At 43.2% G+C, this 27,042-nt stretch overlaps 1 protein-coding gene across 2 annotated transcripts; it reads left to right on the top strand.

Annotated features, from left to right (window-relative positions):
- Positions 1 to 165: 165 nt before the first annotated feature.
- Positions 166 to 27,042, top strand: LOC141129256 (small integral membrane protein 11-like). 2 transcript variants are annotated; one of them, XR_012241799.1, is made up of 4 exons: positions 166 to 322; positions 13,445 to 13,631; positions 26,015 to 26,144; positions 26,911 to 27,042. XR_012241799.1 is itself a non-coding variant. In XM_073617176.1 (3 exons), exons 1-2 carry the CDS (start codon positions 305 to 307, stop codon positions 13,628 to 13,630), a joined length of 204 nt encoding a protein of 67 aa, XP_073473277.1. In that variant the 5' UTR covers positions 166 to 304; the 3' UTR covers position 13,631; positions 26,911 to 27,042. The 2 variants fall into 2 exon arrangements, 1 of the variants encoding a protein (XP_073473277.1); XM_073617176.1 differs by lacking the exon at positions 26,015 to 26,144.

Here is a 27,042-nt window from a genome sequence, read left to right as displayed (position 1 = left end):
ACTGATCACTTTTCAGGGCATATAAGTGATGTTTCAGTTTGGGGGTCACGGAACATACATCTGATGTTATTTTGGTCTGTCCTTCCAGCTGGTTCTGTGACATCAATAGACCACCAGAACCTAAACAGTGACTACGACACACATATGTTCTCTGTCAATCTTTGGAGCAGGCCTGAATAATCCGGAAGGGGTCGGGCTCCTCCCAGTGGCGGGTCCAGTCTGAGGATATAGATCCGGCTCATTTACAAGTCTGATCAGCAGAGGAAGCCTTGTGACATTGACATCTCGCTGACAATCTAGGACCATGGAGTTTAATTGGAACGTAAGCGCAGACGGCAGATCGTAGAGACGGTGACAATCTCACACAGATGACGGCAGATCGTAGAGACGGTGACAATCTCACATAGATGAGAGCAGATCGTAGAGACGGTGACAATCTCACACAGATGACGGCAGATCGTAGAGACGGTGACAATCTCACATAGATGATGATCTGCAGGCAGACCAGAGCTCAGCATGGACAGAGCAGACTAGACAGGTCAGGGATCAGATTATGGAGGCAGCCATGGCTTCTTAGAGGGGAGATGATAGTGAGGACGATGCAACGGATTGGGGGGTCATTAAAGTCTCTAATAACCCCCAGATCCCACTACTGATGTCTGCCTGTCCCTGCCTGACATCAGAAGATCAGGTCTGTGACATGTGTATGATGTGGGCTCAGCAGATCTCTATCTTCTTCTTCTCCATGGAAGTAATAATGATTACAAAGACACCATCCTGCAGCCTGCCGAGTTAAAACAGTTGAAAAAGGCTGCTAGATCGCTTTTACTGATGTGTCCGCAGTCCAGTGCACTGAGCTCCGGGGCGTCCTCCATTTTTATGGAGATCGACCTAGTGCAATAGAAGGGAGAGAGCTCAACCAAAATGGCTACTGAGGTGGAGACACAAAGACAGCTGAAATCACAATCTAGTGGTCAAAAAATAAACAAAAACACAGATTTAACTATGTCACTGCTAGAAGAATTTGAATAGCTAGTGAATATATTTGTTAGTTATTCATACATATATACACACACATATACTTAAGCATGCTTGAATGTAAAAGGGGAACCACATACGAATTTTAAAAACACCATTTAAAGTGGAACTAACAGGAGAATGTTTTGGAGAAGGCTATAACCCCTGTCAGTTTTTTTCCCTTTGAGGATATTTCTCTTCACTTCCTGTCCCATAGCCACAGCAGGAAGTGAGAAGAAAACCCTCTAAAGCAAGCGAATCCCTGGTTGTCACCAGAACTAGCGTCCCCATTGGAAGGTTTCCCCTTTATTCCTGCTCTGGGGACAACACAAAATTTGGGGTTTTCTTTTCCTTTCGTTGGTAATGGTCACCAGGACAAAAAGAGAGTGAATCTCTCACACTGAAGACGTTTTTCAGGCGTTTTAAGCGCTAAAATTAGTGCCTGAAAACTGCCTCCCATACCACCCCAGTGTGAAAGCCAGAGTGCTTTCAGACTGGGGCGGTGCGCTTGCAGGACGTTAGAAAAAGTCCTGTAAAAGCAGCATCTTTGAGCAGTTTGGGAGCGCTGTATACTGCGCTCCTAAACCATCCCTGCCCATTAAAATGAAGGGGCAGCGCTTCCGAAGTGCCTGCAAAGCATTTCTGAAGCGCCGCAATGCGGGCGGTTTTAACCCTTTCTTTGGCCGCTAGCGGGGGTTAAAAACGCCCCGCTAGCGGTTGAAAAGCGCTGTTTAAACAGCGTTTAAGCACCGCTAAAATGAGCAGCACGTTAGCGCTGACGTGGTGCGGGCCCAGTGTGAAGAGGTCTAATAGGAACACAGACAGCAATAAAATCCTTACATGGGTTCAAAGCCCTGGACTGTCCCGTGGTTCACAAAGCTCAGGATTCCTGACAGGATTTATCATCGTGTATTTCCTGTTGGCATTTTTTTTTTTAAATAAAATTCTGTAGTGATTATTATTATTATTATTAGTAAGAGGGGTTGCCGCTGATGACCTCTCTGGCTGGAAAAGCTTTTTGCCCGGCTGTCACACCAGCCCTCTGTGAGAAGGATTTCTGAAGTAACTGCAGCCAAAGGATGGATATAAGAGCCCTTTTACACTGGGGCCGCCCATGCGTTCGCAGTAAAGCTCCGCTTGTTTTAGCAGGGCTTTACCGCTGTTTAAGCACAGCTTTTGCACTGCTTTTTGGCTGCTAGCGGGAAGCTTTTAACCCCAAAAAAGGGGTTGAAAACTCCCGCGTTGTGGCGCTTCCAAAAGCGCTTTTCAGGTGCTTTCCGAAGCGCTGCCCATTCATTACAATGGGCGGGGGTGTTTTGGGAGCGGTGTATACAGCGTTCCCAAACCACCCCAAATGTGCTGCTTGCAGGACTTTTTCTAACATCATGCAAAGCGCACCGCCCCAGTGTGAAAAAGCACCCATTGCAATGAATGGGAGGCAGTTTTCAGGTGCTTTACAGGCGCTGTTTCTAGCGCTTACATGCCTGAAAACTGCCTCAGTGTGAAAGGGGTCTGACAGGCAGGCAGCTGGTTTTCAGAGAGCGAGATCGGCAATGGCAGCCCCCATGTTTATCTCATATGACAGGTTTACTTTAATGCAGCCCTTTGAAGAGCTTCAGGGAGGGTTGGGAGCTGCAGTCACATGTGTTGTAGTAATGTGCAGGACAATGCATGTTAACTAGAGACAAACATCCCATCCTGCAAAAACTCATTTCAGGGACGTGGCAAACCCATTTCAGTAAGGTGGCGCTTTGCACACAAAAATATTTTTTTTCAATTGACTTTTTAAATATTTTTTAGCAGTGCTTCTGGGGAAGGGGGTGGGTGGTATGTGGCAGTAGACGGTGTCTGTAGTTTTTTTATTTTTAATAATTGATTTTTTTTATTTATTTATTTTTTTTACAATGCGTTTTGGGGGGAGGGGGTTGGGGCAATGGACAGTGTTGGTAGGGCAGGGGAGATTGGTGTCAGTAGTTTATTTTTTTACACTTTTTCATTTTTTAGAATTTTTTTACAATATTTTTTGTTATATTTTTGGGGGGCTTTGGTGAGATGGCAGGGGTCCAAACAGAACCCTGACATCTCCCCTTTGGGACAGACAAAGGGACTGAGGACACAGGTTCCCCAGTCGCTTTCTCAGCACTACAGATGAATGAACAGGAGACAGAGGCTCCTGTTCATTCATAAACTGAGCAGAGAAACAGTTTATTCTGCTCAGTTATCACAGGACACAGGAGCAAACCGCAAACCGCAACCGGTGGGAGAGGAGGGGAGCCGACTGCGGGGGGACCAGGGGAGGCGGAAGAGAACACGGGGGGTGGAGAAAGACACGGAAGGGGCCGGGGGAGGAGCACACAGAGCAGCTGGGAATGATCAGTGCAGGAGGGACAGCTGTGAACACCGATCTCCCTGTATAGCTTTTTAGCTGACAGCCACAGGAGGGAGAGAAGGAGAAGCGGCTGTCAGCTAAAAATCGTTACAAAGGAGATCGGTGTTCACAGCTGTTCCCTGCCGCACCGATCATTCCCAGGAGTTCGCTTGCGGGTGTGTGGGAGCCTCCACAGAAATGCGGGAGACTTGAGATGTCTGTACATGACATGGCTGTTGGGTGCTGATTTTGTTAACGTATTGGTCATAAGTTAACAAGGTCAGCACCCAACAGCCATGTCATGTAACATGCCATGATAGAGTGTGCCTGTGTGTTATAATGCTGATGATCTTAAACTCCCTGTGTTGCTGTTTGTGATCAAGGTTTTCACGCAGATTATAATCTGCTTGTTCAGTGGGGAATCTGTCCACTGATCCCCCCCCTGAGTGGAGTGGGCCGATGACAGGTCTGTGTCCACTCAGCTTATGCAGAGCGGACACGGACACAGCCCACTCTACTCTAAAGGGAGGCTGGTGTAAACAAACCAGCTATCCATTTACACCCGACTGCCCTCCAATCTGATCCACTAGACGGAAGGGAACGGATACCTTTCCGTTTTGTTTAGCGGATTGGATTGGCGGTAGTTGGGTGTAAATGGACGCAGGTCCATTTAGATCCATCGCACTATAGTAGTGATGGGAGGATCAGATCAGGTCCATCTGAAAAATGGACAGGCGTACCTGATCAGACCTGTCATGTGAACCCACCCCCAACCTTTTCCCTTTAACTGCTTGCTGCCCACCCTCAGTACATTTACTGCAGCAGGGTGGCATGGGCAGGCTGGATCACATATATGTACTTCTCCCAGCCTGTTCCTGCACTTTGTTTCATGGCGGGGCTGGGGGAGGGGCCAGGGGCGGTGTTGGGGGTGGGGCTGCGAAGGGGGCCCTGCCAGGTAGCAGACATCCCAACCTGCAAAAACTAATTTCAGGGAGGTTTCAAACTCATTTCAGGGAGGTGACGCTTCGTGCCGGTGCCGACCCCCCCAAATAAAATGCAGCCTTACCAGTGCCAATTAAATGCAGCTATACCAGTGCCCATAAACTGCAGCCTTACCAGTGCCCACGAAATGCAGCCTGATCACACAGGTGGACCTGGGGTCTGGCAGCTAAGGTCTGGTTGCTGGAGCTGGGCTGCTGGTCCTGGGGTCCGGCTGCTCGGGCCATGGGTCTGGCTGCAGGAGCTGGGCTGCTGGTCCTGGGGTCTGGCTGCTGGAGCTGGGCTGCTGGTCCTGGGGTCTGGCTGCTAGGGTCTGTATGCTGGAGCTGGGCTGCTGGGGCCTGGGGTCCGGCTGCTGGGGCCAAGGGTCTGGCTGCTGGAGCTGGGCTGCTGGTCCTGGGGTCTGGGTGCTGAGACATCCCAGTCAGCGAATGCAGTGCAGACCCCTCTCCTCTCCCTCAGTGCAGACCCCCCTCCCGCAGTACAGACACCTCCTCAGCCAAATGCGGGAGGCTCCCGCAGCTCGCGGGAGACTTGAGATATCTGTAGTGATGAGCTTGGGCGTCCTCTGAACTTACACTATATTACCAAAAATATTGGGACGCCTGCCTTTACACGCACATGAACTTTAATGGCATCCCAGTCTTAGTGTGTAGGGTTCAATATTGGGTTGGCCCACCCTTTACAGCTATAACAGCTTCAACACTTCTGGGAAGGCTGTCCACTGAGACACAATAGGAAGCAATTGATTTCTAGGTGCCCTGTTCACTTTATGTGTGCGGTGGTGTGCGCTGCATAAAAATGCAGCATGTTTTCATGTTTATGCAGCACAGCTCACTGCATCACATGTCACCACAGCGCATCGCAAAGTGCTGCAATGCAGAGAGCTGAATGAAATGCCATTTTGTGACATTTGAATAAAGTAAAAGAAAACAATAAACAGTGCAATGCATTGCACCTCCTCTACCCAATGCACACCAGCAGAGTATAACGTGCACCCTGCCGGTTTGACTGAGCACTTACCCTAGGTTCACATTTATGCGGTTGTGGTTGATGGGGTTTTCAGGGCCCTTTTGCTGTGCGTTTTGCTTTTTTTTCTCTTCAACAAACTGTGTACAGTATAGCTGGTTGTTAAGGAGCAGGCCAGGGAAGCTGCCTTAATGAGTCAACCTCACGGCAAAAAAAAAAACAAAACAAAAAAAAAACGGCGTGGGAGTACCCCCCCCCCCCCCAAAATCCATACAAGACCCTTATCTAAACATGCAGCCCGGCAGGTCAGGAAAGGGAGGGGACGAGAGAGTGCCCCCCCCCCCCCCGAATGATACCAGGCCACATGCCCTCAACCATATTGATGTGGACAAGGGCCTCTTCCCCACAACCCTGGCCAGTGAATGTGGGGGTCTGCGGGCGGGGGGCTTATTGGAATCTAAAAACACCCTTTAACCACTTACCTACTGGATACTTTTACCCCCTTCCTGCCCAGGCCAATTTTCAGCTTTCAGTGCTCTCACACTTTGAATAACAATTGTGGTCATGTAGCACTGTACCCATATGAAATTTTTATTATTTTTTTTCACACAAATAGAGCTTTCGTTTGGTGGTATTTAATCAATGCTGTTTTTTTTATTTTTTATTAAAAAAAAAAATTTTAAAAAACAAGATTTGGAGAAAAAAAAAGTTTTTCTTAGTTTCTGTAAGTACATTTTGTAAAGAAGTAATTTTTCTCCTTCACTGATGTGCGCTGATGAGGCGGCACTGATAGGCTGCACTAATGGGCGTTGATGAGGCGGCAGTGAAGGGCACTAGTTAGGTGGCACTGATGAGGAGGCACTAATAGGTGGCACTGATACGCGGCACTGGTGGGCAGCAATGACTGGCATCACTAATGGGCACTGCTGGGGCTGTACTTACATATTTACATAGTAGGCGAGGTTGAAAAAAGACACAAGTCCATCAAGTTCAACCTATGTGTGTGATTATGTGTCAGTATTACATTGTATATCCCTGTATGTTGTGGTCGTTTAGGTATTTATCTAATAGTTTTTTGAAATTATCGATACACCACCACAACCCCACCCCCCCACCCCCGCTGAAACCACTGTGAAAGAGAATTCCACATCCTTACTGCTTTAATGCCCTGTACACATGGTCGGATTTTCCGACGGAAAATGTGTGATAGGACCTTGTTGTCGGAAATTCCGACCATGTGTAGGCTCCATCACACATTTTCCATCGGATTTTCCGACACACAAAGTTTGAGAGCAAGCTATAAAATTTTCCGACAACAAAATCCGTTGACGGAAATTCCGATCGTGTGTACACAAATCCGACGGACAAAGTGCCACGCATGCTCAGAATAAATAAAGAGATGAAAGCTATTGGCCACTGCCCCGTTTATAGTCCCGACGTACGTGTTTTACGTCACCGCGTTTAGAACGATCGGATTTTCCGACAACTTTGTGTGACCGTGTGTATGCAAGACAATTTTGAGCCAACATCCGTCGGAAAAAATCCTAGGATTTTGTTGTCGGAATGTCCGAACAAAGTCCGACCGTGTGTACAGGGCATTACAGTAAAAAACCCTCTACGCAGTTTAAGGTTAAGCCACTTCTCTTCTAGTTTTAGTGAATGGCCACGTGTTTTATTAAATTCCCTTTCGCGGAAAAGTTTTATCCCTATTGTGGGGTCACCAGTACGGTATTTGTAAATGTAAATCATATCCCCTTCTCAAGCGTCTCTTCTCCAGAGAGAACAAGTTCAGTGCTCGCAACCTTTCCTTATAACTAATATCCTCCAGTCCCTTTATTAGTTTTGTTGCCCTTCTCTGGACTCTCTCCAGTTCCAGCACATCCTTCCTGAGGACTGGTGCCCAGAACTGGACAGCATACTCCAGGTGCAGCCAGATCATAGTCTTGTAGAGCGGGAAAATGATGATTTTATCTCTGGAGTTGATCTCCTTTTTTAATGCATGCCAATATTCTGTTTGCTTTGCTTGCAGCAGCTTGGCATTGCCTGCCATTGCTGAGCCTATCATCTACTAGGACCCCCAGGTCCTTTTCCATCCTAGAGTCCCCCAGAGGTTCTCCCCCCAGTGAGTAGATTGCATTCATATTTTTGCCGCCCAAATGCATTATTTTACATTTTTCTACATTAAACCTCATTTGCCATGTAGTTGCCCACCCCATTAATTTGTTCAGATCTTCTTGCAAGGTTTCCACATCCTGCGGAGAAGTTTTTGTCCTGCTTAGCTTAGTTTCGTCCGCAAATACAGAGATTGATGATCAGTGCCCTGATTACCTGTACAGGTCTCCCCTGCGAGGAGATGCCGCTGATCGGCTCTCCTCGTCACACGCTTTGTCAGTGTGAGGCGAGGAGAGCCGATAAACGGCACTTCCTTGTTTACATGTGACCGGCTGTGATTGGACACATCCGATCACATGGGTAAAGAGCTGTGTCATCGTGTTTTTTTTCCGAGATCGGGGTCGTGCCATGTCCTAGGAACACGGCACTGTCGCGATAACCACGCAGCACGCCCCCGCGCGAGATTGGCCGTTCTGGGGCGCCATCATATGACATTGTCTCAGAACAAGAGCGCATCATTTTACTATATGGCGGGCAGGAAGTGGTTAACAAGGGGGCCCCCAGATCCCAGCCCCCCCCCCCCCCATGTGAATGAGTATGGGGTAAATACGCATGTAAAAACACATCAAAATTGCCAAACCTGCGTTTTTGGTTCAGGTCCATTGAAGTCTATTACATGCAAAATGCATTAGTGTGAACCTAGGGTTAAAGCAGTACTTGCATAAAAATTAAAGGTCCACTTATCTGGGAGTCCATCACCCCTCTCCCCCCCCCCCCATAAAAAAACACTAATTTAAAGCAGAACTATAGGCACAACTCTTTTTTTTTTTTTTTTTTTTTTTTAATTGAATAGTGTAACCTAGAAACATAGAAGAGTGATGGAAAAAAAAGACCAAGTAGTCCATCAAGTCTGTCTCATTTTATATATATATATATATATACATATACACACACACACACAGTATCTCACAAAAGTGAGTACACCCCTCACATTTTTGTAAATATTTTATTATATCTTTTCATGTGACAACACTGAAGAAATGTGACACTTTGCTACAATGTAAAGTAGTGAGTGTACAGCTTGTATAACAGTGTAAATTTGCTGTCCCCTCAAAATAACTCAACACACAGCCATTAATGTCTAAACCACTGGCAACAAAAGTGAGTACACCCCTAAGTGAAAATGTCCAAATTGGGCCCAAAGTGTCAATATTTTGTGTGGCCACCATTATTTTCCAGCACTGCCTTAACCCTCTTGGGCATGGAGTTCACTAGAGCTTCAGAGGTTGCCACTGGAGTCCTCTTCCACTCCTCCATGATGACATCACAGAACTGGTGGATGTTAGAGACCTTGCGCTCGTCCACCTTCCATTTGAGGATGCCCCACATGCTCAATAGGGTTTAGGCCTGGAGACATGCTTGGCCAGTCCATCACCTTTACCCTCAGCTTCTTTAGCAAGGCAGTGGTCATCTTGGAGGTGTGTTTGGGGTTGTTATCATGTTGGAATGTCTCTTTTGAGTCTCCAAAGGGAGGGGATCATGCTCTGCTTCAGTATGTCACAGTACATGTTGGCATTCATGGTTCCCTCAATTAACTGTAGCTCCCTAGTGTCAGCAGCATTCATGCAGCCCCAGACCATGACACTCCCACCACCATGCTTGACTGTAGGCAAGACACACTTGTCTTTGTACTCCTCACCTGGTTGCTGCCACACACGCTTGACACCATCTGAACCAAATAAGTTTATCTTGGTCTCATCAGACCACAGGACATGGTTCCAGTAATCCATGTCCTTATTCTGCTTGTCTTCAGCAAACTGAGGTTTTTTTTTTGTGCATCATCTTTAGAAGAGGTTTCCTTCTAGGATGACAGCCATGCAGACCAATTTGATGCAGTGTGCGGCATATGGTCTGAGCGCTGACAGGCTGGCCCCCCACCCCTTCAACCTCTGCAGCAATGCTGGCAACACTCATAGGTCTATTTCCCAAAGATAACCTCTGGATATGACGCTGAGCACGTGCACTCAACTTCTTTGGTGGATCATGGCGAGGCCTGTTCTGAGTGGAACCTGTCCTGTTAAACCTCTGTATGGTCTTGGCCACAGTGCTGCAGCTCAGTTTCAGGGTCTTGGCAATCTTCTTATAGCCTAGACCATCTTTATGTAGAGCAACAATTTTTTTTTCAGATCCTCAGAGAGTTCTTTGCCATGAGGTGCCATGTTGAACTTCCAGTGACCAATATGAGAGAGTGAGAGCGATAACACCAAATTTAACAGACCTGCTCCCACTTCACACCTGAGACCTTGTAATACTAATGAGTCACATGACACCGGGGAGAGAAAATGGCTAGTTGGGCCCAATTGGGACATTTTCACTTAGACCCCTTTCACACTGGAGCGTTTTGCAGGCGCTATAGAGTTAAAAATAGCGCCTGCAAACCGCCCTAAAACAGCTGCTCCATTCACTCCAGTGTGAAAGCCCGAGGTGCTCTGGCAGGGCGTCAGAAAAAGTCCTGCCAGCAGCTTCTTTGGAGCGGTGAACTCACCGCTCCTCCACCGCTGCTCCCTATTGAAATCAATGGGGCAGCGCTGCGATACCAGCGGTATTTTGCGGGTGGATTTAACCCCTTTTCGGCCGCTAGCGGGGGGGGGGGTTAAAAGCTCCCCGCTAGCGGCCGAATAGCACCGCTAAAACGACGGTAAAGCGGCGCTAAAAAATAGCGCCACTTTACCACTGACGGCACAGTGTGAAAGGGGTCTTAGGGGTGTACTCACTTTTCTTGCCAGCGGTTTAGACATTGATGGCTGTGTTGAGTTATTTTGAATAAATAAAACAAAAAAAGACCAAGTAGTCCATTAAGTCTGTCTCATATTCATATATATATATATATATATATATATATATATATATATTTATTTATATATTATAGTATAGTATAGATCTATGGCTTTTACAAGCATGTTTAAATCCACTTACTGTTGTTGACTGGCTCACTACCTCTGCTAAATGTCTATTTCAAACATCAACTACCCTTTCAGTAACACTTCTAATACTTCTAAATTCGTTTTGAACTTTCCTACTGCTAATCCCTGTGTTCTTGATCTTAGATTAGCACTGCATTACTTTAACTGACAATTGCGCGGTCGTGCGACGCTGTACCCAAATAAAATTGATGTCCTTTTTTTCCCACAAATAAAGCTTTCTTTTGGTGGTATTTGAATACCTCTGCAGTTTTTATTTTTTGTGCAATAAGTAAAAAAAAGACAATTTTGAAAAAAAAAACAATATTTTTTACTTTCTGCTATAAAACGTACCCAATAAAAAAAATTCAAAAAATCTAATTTCTTCATCAATTTAGGCCAATATGTATTCTGCTACATATTTTTGGTAAAAAAAATTCCGTATATATTGATTGGTTTGCACAAAATTTATAGTGTCTACAAACTATGGGATATTATTTATTTATTTTTGTTTAGTAATGGTGGCGATCAGCGACTTATAGAGGAACTGCGATATTGAGGCCTGACGTTTAGACACTGACACTTTTTGGGGACCAGTGACACTAATACAGTGATCAGTGCTAAAATAATAAATAAATAAATATGCACTGTCACTGTACTAATGACACTGGCTGGGGAGGGGGTAACATCAGGGGCGATGAAAGGGTTAAGTGTCTGCCTAACCAGTGTTTTACTAAACTGTGGAAGGTGCTTTTACCAGGGGAAGACATGGATCTTGGTCCCTGCTTTGCAGGAACACAGGATCCATGCCTTCCCTCCTGTTAGAACGGCGATCTGCCTTGTTTACATAGACCGTCTTTCTGCCTCTCTGCTCGATGATCGGCGCTGGGCTCCCGCTTTGTGTGATCACTGTGGGAGCAAGCCACTGGCGGCGTGCATGCGCATCCACTGACAAAGAGGATATATTGGTGATTTGGCGCACAGGTGCCACCCTGTAGCAGTAAAACTGCTATAGGGCAGACCTGAAGTAGTTAAAGGTTTCAATCATGTCTCCCCTTTCCCCCAGACTGTACATATTACGTTTCTGAAGTCTCTTCTAATAGAGGACAGAGGCGTGCCCACTAATTGGGGCATGTCAGCTGCTCGAGCGCCCGCCCCTCCCTATCCTCACATAGCCCATGTTGCCTTATGGGTAATGTAGTTCCTTACCCCTACCTCCACTTGCTCCCGTGCTGCTCTCCTGATTCCCCTGCCTCATAGGATGCCGGCGAACACGTGACCAGCACGCACGCATATTTAAACATCCCTCTCTACACATTATGCTAGATGACGGACAGGCTGCCATTCTGATATATCTCCTTGCACAAGGTAACTCTTTGAATTTACTCTGTCCTCGTCACCTCTCTCAATGAAATTTTGTTTTAAGTCCTTTGCTCCATACTTAAACTCACTTGTGTGTCTTCTGACCAACCATGCAGAGTATGTTAACTATTTACTTATTACAAGTACCTGTTACCGTCTTTCATTTTTCCCACTCTTTGTTTTGAAAGTGGGTATAGACGATTTGTATACAGGATTATGGTCCTCTTGTGTATGGATGACCAATATACATGCCTTCTAATAGTATTTGTAGGTCTAGCTCTTTCCAAATCAATTTCATTATGGCAGAGTGCTTTGCTTTCCTTTTCCTTTTATATATTCCTATATTTTTTCTTATACTCAGCACCAATCAAAGTGGACATTCATTATGTTTTTTTTTTTTTTCCCAAATAGATAAATATTTTTATCTGGCAGTCCTTGCTTTTTTCCTAAACCTGGCCGGGTCACTTGTAAGCACTTCTTTCATTGGCCCACTTAATTTAGTCATTACCTTCCACTTCCTAGTCACTGTATGTGTTCACCTTGCTCACCACCCCCAGGTGGTCCTCACATCCCAAACATTCCCCATTCACTCCTTCACTCCTGGTCCCCCCCCCCCTTCCTTCCCTCCCCCCCCCTCTCCATCCCCTCACAATCATCCCACTCATACTTCTTCTTTTATGTGGCAGACATTGGCCCCACGGCCCATATCTGGGCCTATCTAGGCCAACTTTTTCCAGCACAGCGCATTGTCCATTTTCCCAGCTTGGCTTTACCCCTACAGCAGGTAACTATTTATTGATTGGGAGTTGATTTATTCAGCTTTGGACAATCGTTGACACATTTTTAAACTCATTCCTTTTGTTACATTTTGTCTTGGATGGCTCTTAGAGTCGGTTCACACTGAGGCAGCACGACTTCCAGCGCGACTGCCTCAGACGACTTGAACACGACTGCAGCGGCGACTTGCAAAACGACTTCTATACAGAAGTCTATGCAAGTCGCCTCAAGTCGCCCCCAAAGTAGTACAGGAACCTTTTTCTAAGTCCGGTTCCATTGTACAGAACGGGACGCTAGTGTGAACTGGCTCTTAATTGTACTTTATCTTATGCAGTGACATACTCATTTTGGTCCCTCAACAAACATCCCCTGAGGAAGCCCGAGTGGACGAAACATGTCGGGATTTGAGTGCTGAGTGACCCTTATTTATTATCTAATTTGATATGTACTGCCGTTTGTTCTATATTATGTACAGCCAGCATCATTTTTAAAACTTTGTTTAGGTTTAATAAAATGTGATTTATACTTTTTATTTTGATGTTTGTCTAAATCTATTTGCCTGGCACCTACAAAATCCCACTAAATTACTCTCCTGACTATACATCTCTTCTAATATGTTTTTATCCCTCAGACCTTTCACCATTTTTTGTTGCCTGTCTCTGGACTCGTTCTATCTTATCAGTATCTTTTTGTCTCCAGACCATAAGGGAAGAAAATCTCTCTAAAGTGATGGAATCCTGGTTGTCACCAGAACTAGCGTCCCAAGTGGAAGATTTCCCTATTCCTGTTCTCGTGACAGCCCAAAATTTGGGATTTTGGACAGTCACCAGGACTCAGATTACCATTTTTTTAACCACTAAAATTTGTTTTCCTATGGCAGGCACTGGAGAATTTCCCATTGTTGATGTACATTTTAGCAGCAAAGACAGTGCTGCTGTGTCTGGCCTTCGCTGCCGCCAAGATATACCAAAGTAAAAGAATTGAAGCAAAGTTAAAGCAGGAACGGGAGGAAAAACGTCAACGTTTAGCTGAGGGGAAAGAAGAGATGGAGAAAAAAGAAGATTGAGGTGAGAAGTGGAGTATTATTTTATGATTGGAGTAGGGAAGGATTGGACCCCACCTGCAGGCCTTTATGCATCTACATTGCAGTGTGCCACAATTGTGGGATGTCAGGGTGCAGTGGCAACCCATTAACCACTTAAGGACCGGAAGACTTTCCCCCTTAATGACCAGGCCATTTTTTGCAATAAGGCACGGCGTCGCTTTAACTGACAATTGCGCGGTCCTGTGGCGTTGTATCCAAACAAAATGTGCATCCTTTTTTACCCACAAATAGGGCTTTCTTTTGGTGGTATTTGATCACCTCTATGGTTTTAATTTTTTTGCGCTATAAACAAAAAAAGAGCTTTTACTTTTTGCTATAATAAATATCCCCCCCAAAAATGTAAAAAAAAATAATTTTTTCTGCAGTTTAGACCAACATGTATTCTTCTACATATTTTTGGTAAAAAAAAAAAAAAAAAAATAACCGTATATTGATTGTTTTGCGCAAAAGTTATAGCGTTACAAAAGTTATAACGTCTACAAAATAGGGGATAGATTTATGGCCTTTTTTTACTAGTAATGGCGGCGATGCGTGATTTTTAGCGGGACTGGGACATATCGGCGGACAGATCGGACACCTAACTGACATTTTTGACACTTTTTTTGGGAACCAGTGATAATATTACAGTAATCAGTGCTAAAAATATGCACTGAAATTGTACTAATGACACTGGCAGGGGTTAACACTAGAGGCGATCAAGGGGTTAAATGTGTTCCCTCAGTGTGTTGACTAACTGTATAGGGGACCGTGTGACTGGGGAAACACACAGATCCATCTTCCTGCATAGCAGAAAGACAGGATCTGTGTGATCTTCCCTGTCAGAACGGGGATCTACCTTATTTACACAGGCAGATCCCCGTTCTGTCACTGCGGGGAACGATTGTGGGTGGCCAGCGGACATAGAGTCTGCCCCACCCGCTGATTTGCTTCCCGCTATCCAGTGGGAGCGCGCCCCAGATTCGCCATGTACGAGCTGACGTACCGTGACGGCGATTCGTGGGATCAAGTCACATTGCCTCAGTACAACTGCGGTGGCTGGTCCTTAAGTAGTTCATTTCAATCGGCTGTGTTAATGCAATGCATGACAATAATGCAATGCACAAATTAACACATATTAATGTGCCACAAAATTGCCAATTGACCCTTATATATGTCCATAGAATATCCACTGATGGTGCAGGGTTAGAAAAGACCTATGATTAACCACTTGGGCTCCGGAAAATTTACCCCCCTTCATGACCAGGCAATTTTTTCTAAAAAGGCACTGCGTTAATTTAACTGACAATTGCCCGATCATGCAACGCAGTACCCAAATAAAATTTGTATAATTTTTTTCCCACAAATAGAGCTTTCTTCTGGTGGTATTTGATCACCACTGCGGTTTTTATTTTTGCACTATAAACAAAAAAAGGCCGACAATTTTGAAAAAAATATATATATTTCTTACTTTCAGCTATAAAACATATCCAAATTAAAAAATTTGAATTTCTTCATCAATTTAGGCCAATATGTATTCTGCTACATATTTTTGGTGAAAACAATCCGAATAAGCGTATATTGATTGGTTTGTGTCTACAGACTATGGTACATATAATGGAATTTGTATTTATTTTTCCTATATTAGTAATGGCAGGAATCTGCGACTTATAGCGGGATGGCAGGCAATCTGACACTTTGTGGAAACTAACTGCCACTGACATCACTGCTAATAATATGCACTGTCACTGTACCAATGACACTGGGCAGGAAAGGGTTAAATATGTGCCTAATACGCTAATATGTTTGTACGCTGTTCTGCTTTTAATGGGGATCTAGATTTTTTTTTAACAACTAGATCCCCTGTCACTGAACATAGCTCTGTGCTGTTTACACTCACAGAGTTGTGTTCCATGAAGTCCAGAGCCGATCGTCGGGTGCCAGCAGTCAATCACTGGTCGGGACCTGGTGATTGTCTGCGATATTGCGGCAGATAATTGGACACTGACACTTTGTGGGTACCAATGAAATTAATACAGTGATCAGTGCTAAAAATATGCATTGTCACTGTACTAATGACACCGGCTAGGAAGGGGTTAAATGTCTAGTGCGATCAAACTGTTAACTGTGTGCCTAGCCAGTGTTTTACTGTATTATGTGTGATGCTTTTACTCGCTTCAAAGGGACATAAAATAAATCCCTTCTCCCTGTTAGAACGGAGATCTGCCTTGTTTACATAGGCAGAGCTCCGTTCTGTGTCTCTGCCTGACAATCAGTGGGCATCCAGTGCCCGGCGCCCGCAGATAGGCTTTAGCTGTGAGTAATCAAAGCAGAAGCAGGCCGCCGGCGGCAGAAGTGCAGAATCACGTATATGTACGGGACTCTGCACAGAAGGGCCGCCCTGTTGCAGTAAATGTAGTATGGGCGGTCTTTCCACACGGTATTTTTGCAGCGATCTTTAAAACGCATTTTTTTTGGAAAAAAGACACTTTCATGAATTAAAAAAAAAACTAAACAGTACAGTTAGCCCATTGTCTTGTATAATGTGGAAGATGATGTTATACCGAGTAAATAGATACCTAACATGTTATGCTTTGAAATTGTGCACACTAGTAGAATGGCGACAAACTACGGTACCTAAAAATCTCCATAGGCGACGCTTTAAAAAAAATTATCAGTTACCAGGTTAGAGTTACAGAGGAGGTCTTTTGCAAGAAATATTGCTCTCAATCTAATGATCACATCGATACCTCACATGTGTGATTTGAACACTATTTACATTTTGCTTTAAAAAAAAAAAAATTTCTTCTTCTTTTTTTTTTTTAACCACTTCACCCCCGGAAGGTTATACCCTTAAATACCTTAATGACCAGAGCATTTTTTGCGATAAGGCACTGCGTCTCTTTAACTGAGAATTGCATGGTCATGCGACGTTGTACCCAAACAAAATTGGCATGTATGAAAAAACAAATTTATTCATGAGTTTAGGCCAATATATTTTCTTCTACATATTTTTGGTAAAAAAAAAAATCGCAATAGGCGTATATTGATTGGTTTGCGCAAAAGTTATTACGTCTACAAACTACGGTATAGGTTTAGGGACTTTTATTTTATTATTTTTACTGGTAATGGCGGAGATCTGCAATTTTTAGTGGGGCTCCGACATTGCGGCGGACAAATCTGACACCAAATTACGCTTTTTGGGGACCAGTGACATTATTACATTGATCAGTGCTAAAAAAAATGCAATGATCGATAAGAGGGATGAGAAGTCCTACAAAAAAAGATGTCTCCTTCCATCATCCTACCATGTGAAACCTGGGGTACCAAATATGTGGCTGTTTTGTTTTGTTTTTTAGTTATAGTTAGATATGCTTAGTTTTGAGATACATGGTGAGTTGTACTCTGTTATGCACATAGCTATGTGCACCAGTTGGCTTGAATGGAGGGGAAGATTTGGATGCCGCACACCGGATGTAGTCAAAAAACTTCACTTTATTGAAAAAATGGGATCATCAAAATAACAAGACTGTCATGCAGAAAGTACAGATAAGCTGACGCGTTTCGCACTCAGGACTGAGTGCTTACTCATAGCTAACAAATATTAAAAAGACAAACTCTTATATAGCTCAATGGAGTATCACATGATTGCTCAATTAGATGGTCATTGAGTCTCAGCTGGAAGCCAATTTAATGAGGTCTCGGCATCTGCTGGCTATTTGGTGTGTTAACTGGTTGAGAAATGTTTTCAAAACCGTGACACGTAAATAGATGACAAAGAATGTGAAAAAAGATGTGTATATGTACATGTGTAGGCAAAAAAAATATATATATGTGTATATATATATATATATATATATATATATATATATATATATATAGTGAATCCTATCAATAAACGTGTATATATAATAATAAATGTACTTCTATAACGTGTATATATAAAAAGTGATAAGTATCAAAAAGAAAGAAATTACTATTAGGTGAAAGGAAAAAATGTGTAAAAAATATTTCTCATTAAAAAAAGAGAAAATATATTGATAAAAATATTCAGACAACGTGCAAAGTAAGTGTGAAGAGTGAATGTAATGAAACTATATGTGAACAAAATATATAAATATGATGAAACTCTCTATAATATGCCGGTGAAGTGGATGAGGTTCTCTATAATAAGCCGGAATAATACAGGTGAAATATAGAGCAATGTGACCTGAAATAATGCGTGATATGCCCGTGGTTGATAACAAGGTACATATAGGGCCCTATAATAATAGAAATAAACTGTGGGATTCAAAGACATAAAATCACGCTGATAAGGGTTGCCCTGATCTGGTCAAATGGCAGTGATATATGCAGGGTCCCAGTAGACTGACTTGTAACGTAGTGATTCTAAATGATGAGCCTGGCCGAGAGCAGGGTGTGTGTAAAATTTCAGGAATGAAGCAGCGGTGTTCAAGGTAATAGAACGCCGCTAGTCTGTGTCACAATAAATGTCTAGATGGAATTATAGTGATGGTAATAAAGTTGGTAGAGGTCTCGGCCAGTATCCAAGTTTAAGGAATCACAAAAAGGGACAAATGAAAAGCAAGTAAAATACTATAGGCTGGGATACGAAGACATAAAATCACGCTGATCAGGGTTGCCCTGATCTGGTCAAATGGCAGTGATATATGCAGGGTCCCAGTAGACTGACTTGTAGCGTAGTAATTCCAAATGATGAGCCTGACCGTGAGCAGGGTGTGTGTGGAATTTCAGGAATGAAGCAGCGGTGTTCAAAATAGTAGAGCGCCGCTAATCTATATCACACTAAATGTTTAGATGGAATTATAATGATGGTAATAAAGTTGGGGGTGGTCTCGGCCAGTCACCCGAGTTTAAGGGGTCACAAAAAAGAACAAATCAAAAACAAGTAAGATACTACAGGCTGGACGAGAATGTTACCAGACTGAGATCGTAAAAATTATCCGGACAGACAATTAAGTTAAAATATGTTAGTATGTGATCCGTCTCGGGTGGCTCATATAAAAGCATGTCTCAGTATATGTGTGTCAGCAAATGCCAAGACCTCCAAACAAAACATATTGGAATAATACATCTTATGAGTCCACTAATACAATGCTCATATATTAACACCGGCAAGTGAAACAGATGAAAACAGGCATATAATGATCGGCGTGAGTCCAATCTATGAAGACGATGAGAAGAAATGTTATAATGCTGCATTCTAAAGAGAAACAACTACATATTCATATTGCAACATTACACTCGCAAAATAAACACTGAACACAAACGATACAATGTATGTCAGCTTATGTACATATAAATAAGCTTAATATATCTGAATTATGATCCCAAGGTGTCCAAAAAAATATGTATATGGACAACAAGGTGTACAAAATGTGAACGAATGAAAGTAAATAAAATGAATAAAATAAAATAAGGTAAAAAAATGTGAAAACGTATTGCGTAAAAACCTAATATATATATCAGGTGTTTCCTACACAACTAGAAAGATGTATAGGACAATGAAAGTTTCCATATATATCTATGTGATGAAAAATGAGCTAAAATAAAAGTAATAATTATGAAATAAAATTGTGAACCTCATGATACAAATCATGAATAATTATCAAAAGAAAATGATGAAAAAGGTAGATATAATAACACAAAAATGTGTGGAAAACGAAATAGAATAAAATAAAACTATTTATCTCAATATTGTCGCGATATGCATCCTCAAGTAAAATTAACTTGTACTTTGGTCAGGTATATAAAACACCCGAACATGATGGATATCGCGAAACAATAAAAGATATTGTATATTGCTATTGTTAATGTAACCTTTTGCAAACATCTATTCTTGGCCATGGTTCCCTGGAAATTCCTGCTCTGCCATAGTTACTGTACTGAGTATGCAGAGTAGGGGAACTTGTCGGGCATATATACCAATCAAGGTGGTAAATATTATATATTCATGTATAAGATTGGATATGTTAGTACATAGGCCCCAATGGTCAGTAGATGGAAAAAACTCCTATTTTGGCACCATCTGACCGGAACACAAAACAAGAGGAAATAGAAAATGGCTGACAAAACGTGAAAATGTAAAAAATGAACATGAAATGTTCTTTATAAGGACTCATGATGGTGTAGATGTTATAACCATGTTCAAACAGTATAGGAAAGTTACTCATACTGCTGTTAGTATTTTTAAGGCTAATCTCTCATTTTGTGTCAAATTATCTTTAATCGATTTTCTATGGTAACTGTGAGCCAAGCGAGTTAATTCCCCCTCCACCAACCTCTGAAATACATCAAGATCTTTGCCCCTGGATGCCACTGGGTAAAAATCAGATTTAGATCTGATTATTAGTTTTTTCTGTAAATCAGTGGGATCCATGGGGGGTGGATCCGAATCATCTGCCAGTGTTATTAAATCTTGCAGTGCACACACTTCATTAAAAGAGATGGGTGAAGGGGGAGACTCACCTGATTCGCCAAGGTTCCCTGGAACGTCCTCTTCTCTAGAACCACCAAAATGTTTCTTAAGTGTTAATAAGCGAGAAAACCTGTTAACGTCCAAAATGGTGTGAAATAAATCAAAATGTCTATTAGGGCTAAAATTAAGGCCTTTTGATAGAAGGTTGATCTCCTCTTCTATTAAAAGTCTCTTTGAGATATTAAGTACAGTGGAACTCATTTCTTCATTTTGCCTCTCAAGCTGTAATGTGAGTTGTTTGGAGTTCTTGTGTCTCCTGCCGCCCCTTCTTGTTTTTTTATGGACGATTTTTTCCTCTTGGTGTAACTCGACCTGCGAGGGTTTCCAGCGTTGGTGTGGTTGTTGCTTCTGTTTGTTTCCACAGAACCTGTTGACCTGTCCAGAGAAGAGTCTGACATAGTGCGTGCCAGGGAATAGTCGGCTAGGTCGCTCTCTTGGTCAGAGAAGCTGACCTGTTTGCCACGGTTTCTCCGTGACCGATTGTGGGAAAACACCGGTCTTTTCCAAGTGTAAACTTTATTGTTCTCATAATCATTTTTATCTCGGGCCATTTTGCCTCTCTTGCTGGCAATCACTGATTTTTCCATTTTGTCTAATTTGTTACTCAAACGGCTGTCCAGGTCTGTGAAAGCTGCCAGGTTTTGTGAAGAGGTAAGTTCAGACTGGATAAAGGACATGTCAGATTGTAGTACCTATATTTCTTTGGTTTTAGAGGCAATGAGAATATTTATTAGTTTGAATGAACAGGTGTCCAAGGTGTCAGTCCATTCTTTTTTGAGATCATCATTGAACAGACCTCTACCAACTTTATTACCATCACTATAATTCCATCTAGACATTTATTGTGACACAGACTAGCGGCGTTCTATTACCTTGAACACCGCTGCTTCATTCTTGAAATTTTACACACACCCTGCTCTCGGCCAGGCTCATCATTTAGAATCACTACGTTACAAGTCAGTCTACTGGGACCCTGCATATATCACTGCCATTTGACCAGATCAGGGCAATATATTTTCTCTTTTTTTAATGAGAAATATTTTTTACACATTTTTTACTTTCACCTAATAGTAATTTCTTTCTTTTTGATACTTATCACTTTTTATATATACACACGTTATAGAAGTACATTTATTATTATATATACACGTTTATTGATAGGATTCACTATATATATATATATATATATATATATATATATACACACATATATATATTTTTTTTGCCTACACATGTACATATACACATCTTTTTTCACATTCTTTGTCATCTATTTACATGTCACGGTTTTGAAAACATTTCTCAACCAGTTAACACACCAAATAGCCAGCAGATACCGAGACCTCATTAAATTGGCTTCCAGCTGAGACTCAATGACCATCTAATTGGGCAATCATGTGATACTCCATTGAGCTATATAAGAGTTTGTCTTTTTAATATTTGTTAGCTATGAGTAAGCACTCAGTCCTGAGTGCGAAACGCGTCAGCTTATCTGTACTTTCTGCATGACAGTCTTGTTATTTTGATGATCCCATTTTTTCAATAAAGTGAAGTTTTTTGACTACATCCGGTGTGTGGCATCCAAATCTTCCCCTCCATTCAAGCCTGCTTTGCTTAGCATTCAGCCAGCACCTGGAGCTCTTCTGCTCTGAAACTTCTACTTACACCTGGGTCAGTGTCAGCCTGAGCGGTGGAAACACTTTCTTTATGTGCACCAGTTGGCCGGGGTATGCCCCAATGGCCCTTCTTTGTACCTTCACAGTGAAACTTTTCCAATAAAAAGAATAAAGAAAAAAAAAATAAAAAAATGCACTGATCAATGTAAAAATGACACTGGCAGGGAAGGGGTTAACACTAGGGGGCGATCAAGGGGTTAAGTGTGTTCCCGTAGCGTGTTCTAACTGTTGGGGGACGGGTCACTGAAACATGACAGAGATCACTGTTCCCGATGACAGGGAACAGAAGATCTCTGTTATGTCACTAGGCAGAACAGGCAAATGCCTTGTTTACATAGGCAGTTCCCTGTCCTGCCTCTCCTCGCCGCGATCGCGGGCCGCCGGCGGACGTCGAGTCCACGGGACCCGCAACCGTCAATGAGACCGTCAATGCACTGCGAGATTGACAGCTGGTGATTGGCCAAAGCATGCACCTGACCTGCATGCTTTGGCCAATCACAGTGCGCTTTGCTATGAGAGCCATGATTGGCCAAAGGCAGGGTGCCTTTGGCCAATCATGGCTCAGGGGGCTAAGATCACGCCCCATACTATGTAAGGCTGCTTACATGGTGGCAGTACATAGTGTAATGAATGAGAGCAGCAAAATTAAATTTCTAAGGGAAAAAAGGTCATTTAAAACTACTCGCGGCTGTAATGTATTGCTGAATCCTGGCAAAATACATAAAAATCATTGAAAAAAAACGGCGTGTCCCCCCCCCCAGTCCATTACCAGGCCCTTTGGGTCTGGTATGGATATTAAGGGAACCCTGTGCCAAATTTTTTAAAAAATGGAGTGGGGTCATACCAGACCCTTATCCGAGCATGCAACCTGGCAGGCCACAGGAAAAAGGGGGGGAGGAGAGAGCGCCCTCCCCCTCCTGAACCGTACCAGGCCACATGCCCTCAACATGGGGAGGGTGCTTTGGGGTCCCCCCCAAAACACCTTGTTCCCCATGTTGATGAGGACAAGAGCTTCTTCCGCACAACCCTTGCTCGGTGGTTGTGGGGGTCTGCGGGTGGGGGGCTTATCGGAATCTGGAAGCCCCCTTTAACAAGGGGGCCCCCAGATCCCAGCCCCCCTATGTGAATGGGTATCGTGTACATTGTACCCCTACCCATTCTCAAAAAAGTTTCAAACAAGTAAAAATGACAGCAGTTTTTGACAATTCCTTTCTTTAAAAAAAAAAAAAAAAAAAAAAGTGCCCCGAGATGTCCATTCATCTTCAATCACAGCACCGACGACCCGAGAAAAAAAAAACGGAAAAACTCTGCCTCGATGGAAGGCTTCCCGCGACTGCAGCTTTTTCACGATGACAGCTCTTATAAAGCTGAGGGCTGGGCCACTCGGTGACGTAACCAGTTAACCCCGCCCCCTTCTGACGCGTGACATCATGTGACGTCTGAGGGGGCGGGGTCACCCATTTATGTCACTGGATATCCCCGCCCTCAGCTATATAAGAGCTGTCATTGTGAAAAGACGGCAGTCGGCGGGACACTTCCCAGGGAGTTTTTCCGTTTTTTCCTCAGGCCATCGGCGCTGTGATTGAAGATGGATTTACATTGCGGGACCCTTTTTTTTTTTTTTTTTTAATAAAAGGGTCTCTCACCCCCCCTTTTCCTGCGGCCTGTCAGGTTGCGTGCTCGGATACGGGTCTGGTATGGATTATAGGGGGGCACCTATTTTTTTTTTTTAATTTGGCGCAGGGTTCCCTTAATATCTATACCAGACCCAAAGGGCCTGGTAATAGACGGGGGGGGGGGGGGGGGGACACACACCTTTTTTTTTCAATGATTTTTATGTATAATATTGTATTTGCGCAGCAATTTTTCAAATGCATTTTTTTTGGAAAGAAACTGTTTAATGAATAAAAAAATAAAACACTAAAGTTAGCCCGATATTTTTGTATAATGTGAAAGATGATGTTACACCCAGAAAATAGATACCTAACATGTCACGCTTTAAAATTGCGCACACTCGTGGAATGGCGCCAAAATTCAGTACTTAAAAATCTCCATAGGCGAAGCCGTAAAAATGTTTACAGGTTACATGTTTAGAGTTACAGAGGAGGTCTGGTGCTAGAATTATTGTTCTCCCTCTAATGATCGCGGTGTATGTAACCTGTGTGTATCTGGCTCTGATACTAGCCAGTGCCTCACCAGTCACTGACCTCACCGCACGTCCCTGTTCTGTACAAGCACCTAAACAATCCATTTGGGGCGGGTGCCTGCTGGGGAGGGTGAATTGCTGTTCTTTCTAACATATCAATTTTCCAAAGATGGGAAACAAGGGGAATTTACCTTCATTCCCAGTCAGTTGCAGGTACTGAGAAGGTGGTTTAAAGCCAGCCATATATGGATCAAAATTCAGCCAGCTCAGCAGTGACAGGTTGAGATTTGATCCATCTATGGATTCATTGATCGACTTGGGTACAACCAGCCTGTGGCATTTTTTTTACATACATTTACTGCCGGCTATAGCTAGCAGCCATAATGCTTGAGTGATTTTCTTCCCATCCACTTGTGGTGGAAAGAAAGAAAATGTAATCATCTATCTATGGGCTGCTTAAATTGTAAGTGCACAGAGAGCGAGGGAAAAACCCAATGCCAGGACTCCTTTATCAAAGACCCTTAGTCCCCTGTCTCCATCAGGGCCCTGCGTCATATCTGTGCATGCACAGAGGTACCCAGCCAGTATCTGTGCACATGCGGGTCTTAACGTACACACGCAAAGACTGCTAATATGGAAGCGAGTGTGTGCAGATGCACGGATGTGCTCTGCTAGAGGGGCTACTGAACAAGACAGACTACTTGGCCACGGTGCACTAAGCATGCTGTGACCATTACTACCTCTGTTTAGCGCGCTTTAAAAAGCCTTGCCCCTCAGCCCCAGTCCTAGGCTCACTGACTTCAAAAAGTACTCGCATATTGTAATTTGGCACCTGGACTTCCATGTGTTCCTGAAAATTAAGAAAACTTCCTAATGTTCTCAAATCTGGCTCAGTTCACAAAGCTTTATCGCAAGAAAACAGATCTCTAGTGTAACCATGTAACATTTATTTCAAGATTTACTAAGACTGGAGCAGCCAGAATCTGCAACAGCTGTGCATGGCAACCAATCAGCTTGCAGCTTTTATTTTCAAAGTTTATTTGAACAAGCTGAAGATAAAAGCTGATTGGTTACTATGCACAGTTGTCACAGATTCGGTCTACTGCAGTTTTAGTAATTCCCCCCCCCCCCCCTCTATTTAAGGGGAAAACCTGATTTTACCAACAGGAAATAACCAAATTAACCGCTTACAAACTGAGCACTTTCTTTCACTACCTTCCTGTCCAGGCCAATTTTCCTCTTTGAGCGCTGTCGCAATTTGAATGACAATTGCGCGGTCATGCAGCCCAAACAAAATTTTTATAATTTTTTTTTAGACAGATAGATCTTTCTGTTAGTGGTATTTAATCACCCCTGTTTTTTTATCTTTTGCTAAAAAAATACGAAAGATTTTGAAAAAAAAAAAAAAAAGTTATTGTTAGTTTCTGTTATAAAATTTTGTAAATAAGTACATTTTCTCCCTCACTGATGTGCGTTCATGAGGCTGCACTGATAAGGTTACACTAATAAGCAGCACTGATTGGCATCACTGCTGGGCACTGTTGATCAGTGCCCTGATTATCTGTGCAGATCTCCCGTGAGGAAATGCCGCTGATCGGCTCTCCTCTTCTCGCACGCTGTCAGTGTGAGGAGAGGAATGCAGATAACTGGCATTTCCTTGTTTACATGTGATCAGCTGTGATTGGACACAGCTGATCACATGGGTAAAGAGCCTCGTTTTTGGCTCTTTACCAAGATCAGTGATGCGCTATATCTCATATGACGTTGTCCCAGAAGGAGAGGGCCACCTCGTGCCAGTCATTTTACTATATGGCAGGTGGTTAAAAGACAGCTCATATCAGAACGCAGTGCAGAAAGGCACATTCTGTGCCTGCTCAAACTGTGCTGCCTTTGTGATCTGCTGCGCGTGACAATGTAATGCACCCCAAACACAGATCACGAATGCAGTGCATTTGCAAGCACCAGATTGCATGGTACCGCAGCACTGTGCGATTTGGTGCGGTGGATTTTTGAAAAGTAATGCATATATTAATTATTCTCCATTCCAGCGCGATTTACAGCTCCTTCAAATGAATGGACTGCAAAATCACTCAGCACAAAAGCACACAGGAATCCGCATTCCAAGTTGCTGCATGATCCAGGTGTGCACCGGCCCGAATTCTAGCCATTGCCTGATAGGTACATATGCCACTATATAACCAATTCCAGAGAATTCAGTTACAATGTCCATCCAGACTAGACTGGAAGACTAACCCCCATTAAACAAAACACTGTGACATACACTGTAATAAAGAAAATGGGAGGGTGGCTGGGAGCCGCGGTCCAGTACTCTTCAGCATTGCTGACTGATTGGAAACAGTGGGGACCTTTATAATGCAGCAGTGCATGGTGTCCTGAGCCTGCCAAAAGGCACCAATAACCCACTGTTACCAGCAGCAGATTTCTTAAGTAGCGAAGAGAAAAGAATGGGAGGAGAACTAGTGCCCTTTGGGCTTTCCCCTGCTGATGTCATCAAGTTCAATGCAGGAGCAGCAGTCCTGCATTGTTCGTGATAATGACGAGGGCCCGAGGAATACTGTATTATAGCTTATTCCTCTACCCCTAGACATTTAACATTAATGGGCCCCACTGCAAGGTTTTTTTTTTTTATCCCAGACTTCAGGTTTAGACAATAATTTAATCAGATGGTTGGAATTTGCCTGCATGTCCGAACACCCTCTAATGTCCCGCCAAAAAGTTACCCATAGAATTTAGAGGACTGGCGGATGTCCATGCAGGATCCATCTGCCCTCAGGCTCTTCGTTCTACACAACCTTGCCTCTTTTAGGGACACTGAGGTGTATCATAAAATCCAATTCCTTGGTATGCATGTACAATATATAACTCCATACACATTTTTAAAGTAATACAATGACATGACGTTCATTATTTTTATCTTTCACAGGTGAATTGTGACGTTTGCTTTTGTATCTTTGCTGTCTTGGGATTGTACTGCGGAAGAACTGTGAACATTCAGAACTGTTAAATTATTATTTTTTCAATTGCTTTTTGTACACAATAAAATGCATTTGTTAAA

The sequence above is a fragment of the Aquarana catesbeiana genome, linkage group LG02 (genome assembly GCF_042186555.1).
Source record: "Aquarana catesbeiana isolate 2022-GZ linkage group LG02, ASM4218655v1, whole genome shotgun sequence".
Lineage (NCBI taxonomy): Eukaryota > Metazoa > Chordata > Amphibia > Anura > Ranidae > Aquarana > Aquarana catesbeiana.
The sequence above is the reverse complement of the archived record's forward strand: the minus strand, read 5'-3'. Positions and strand labels throughout refer to the sequence as shown.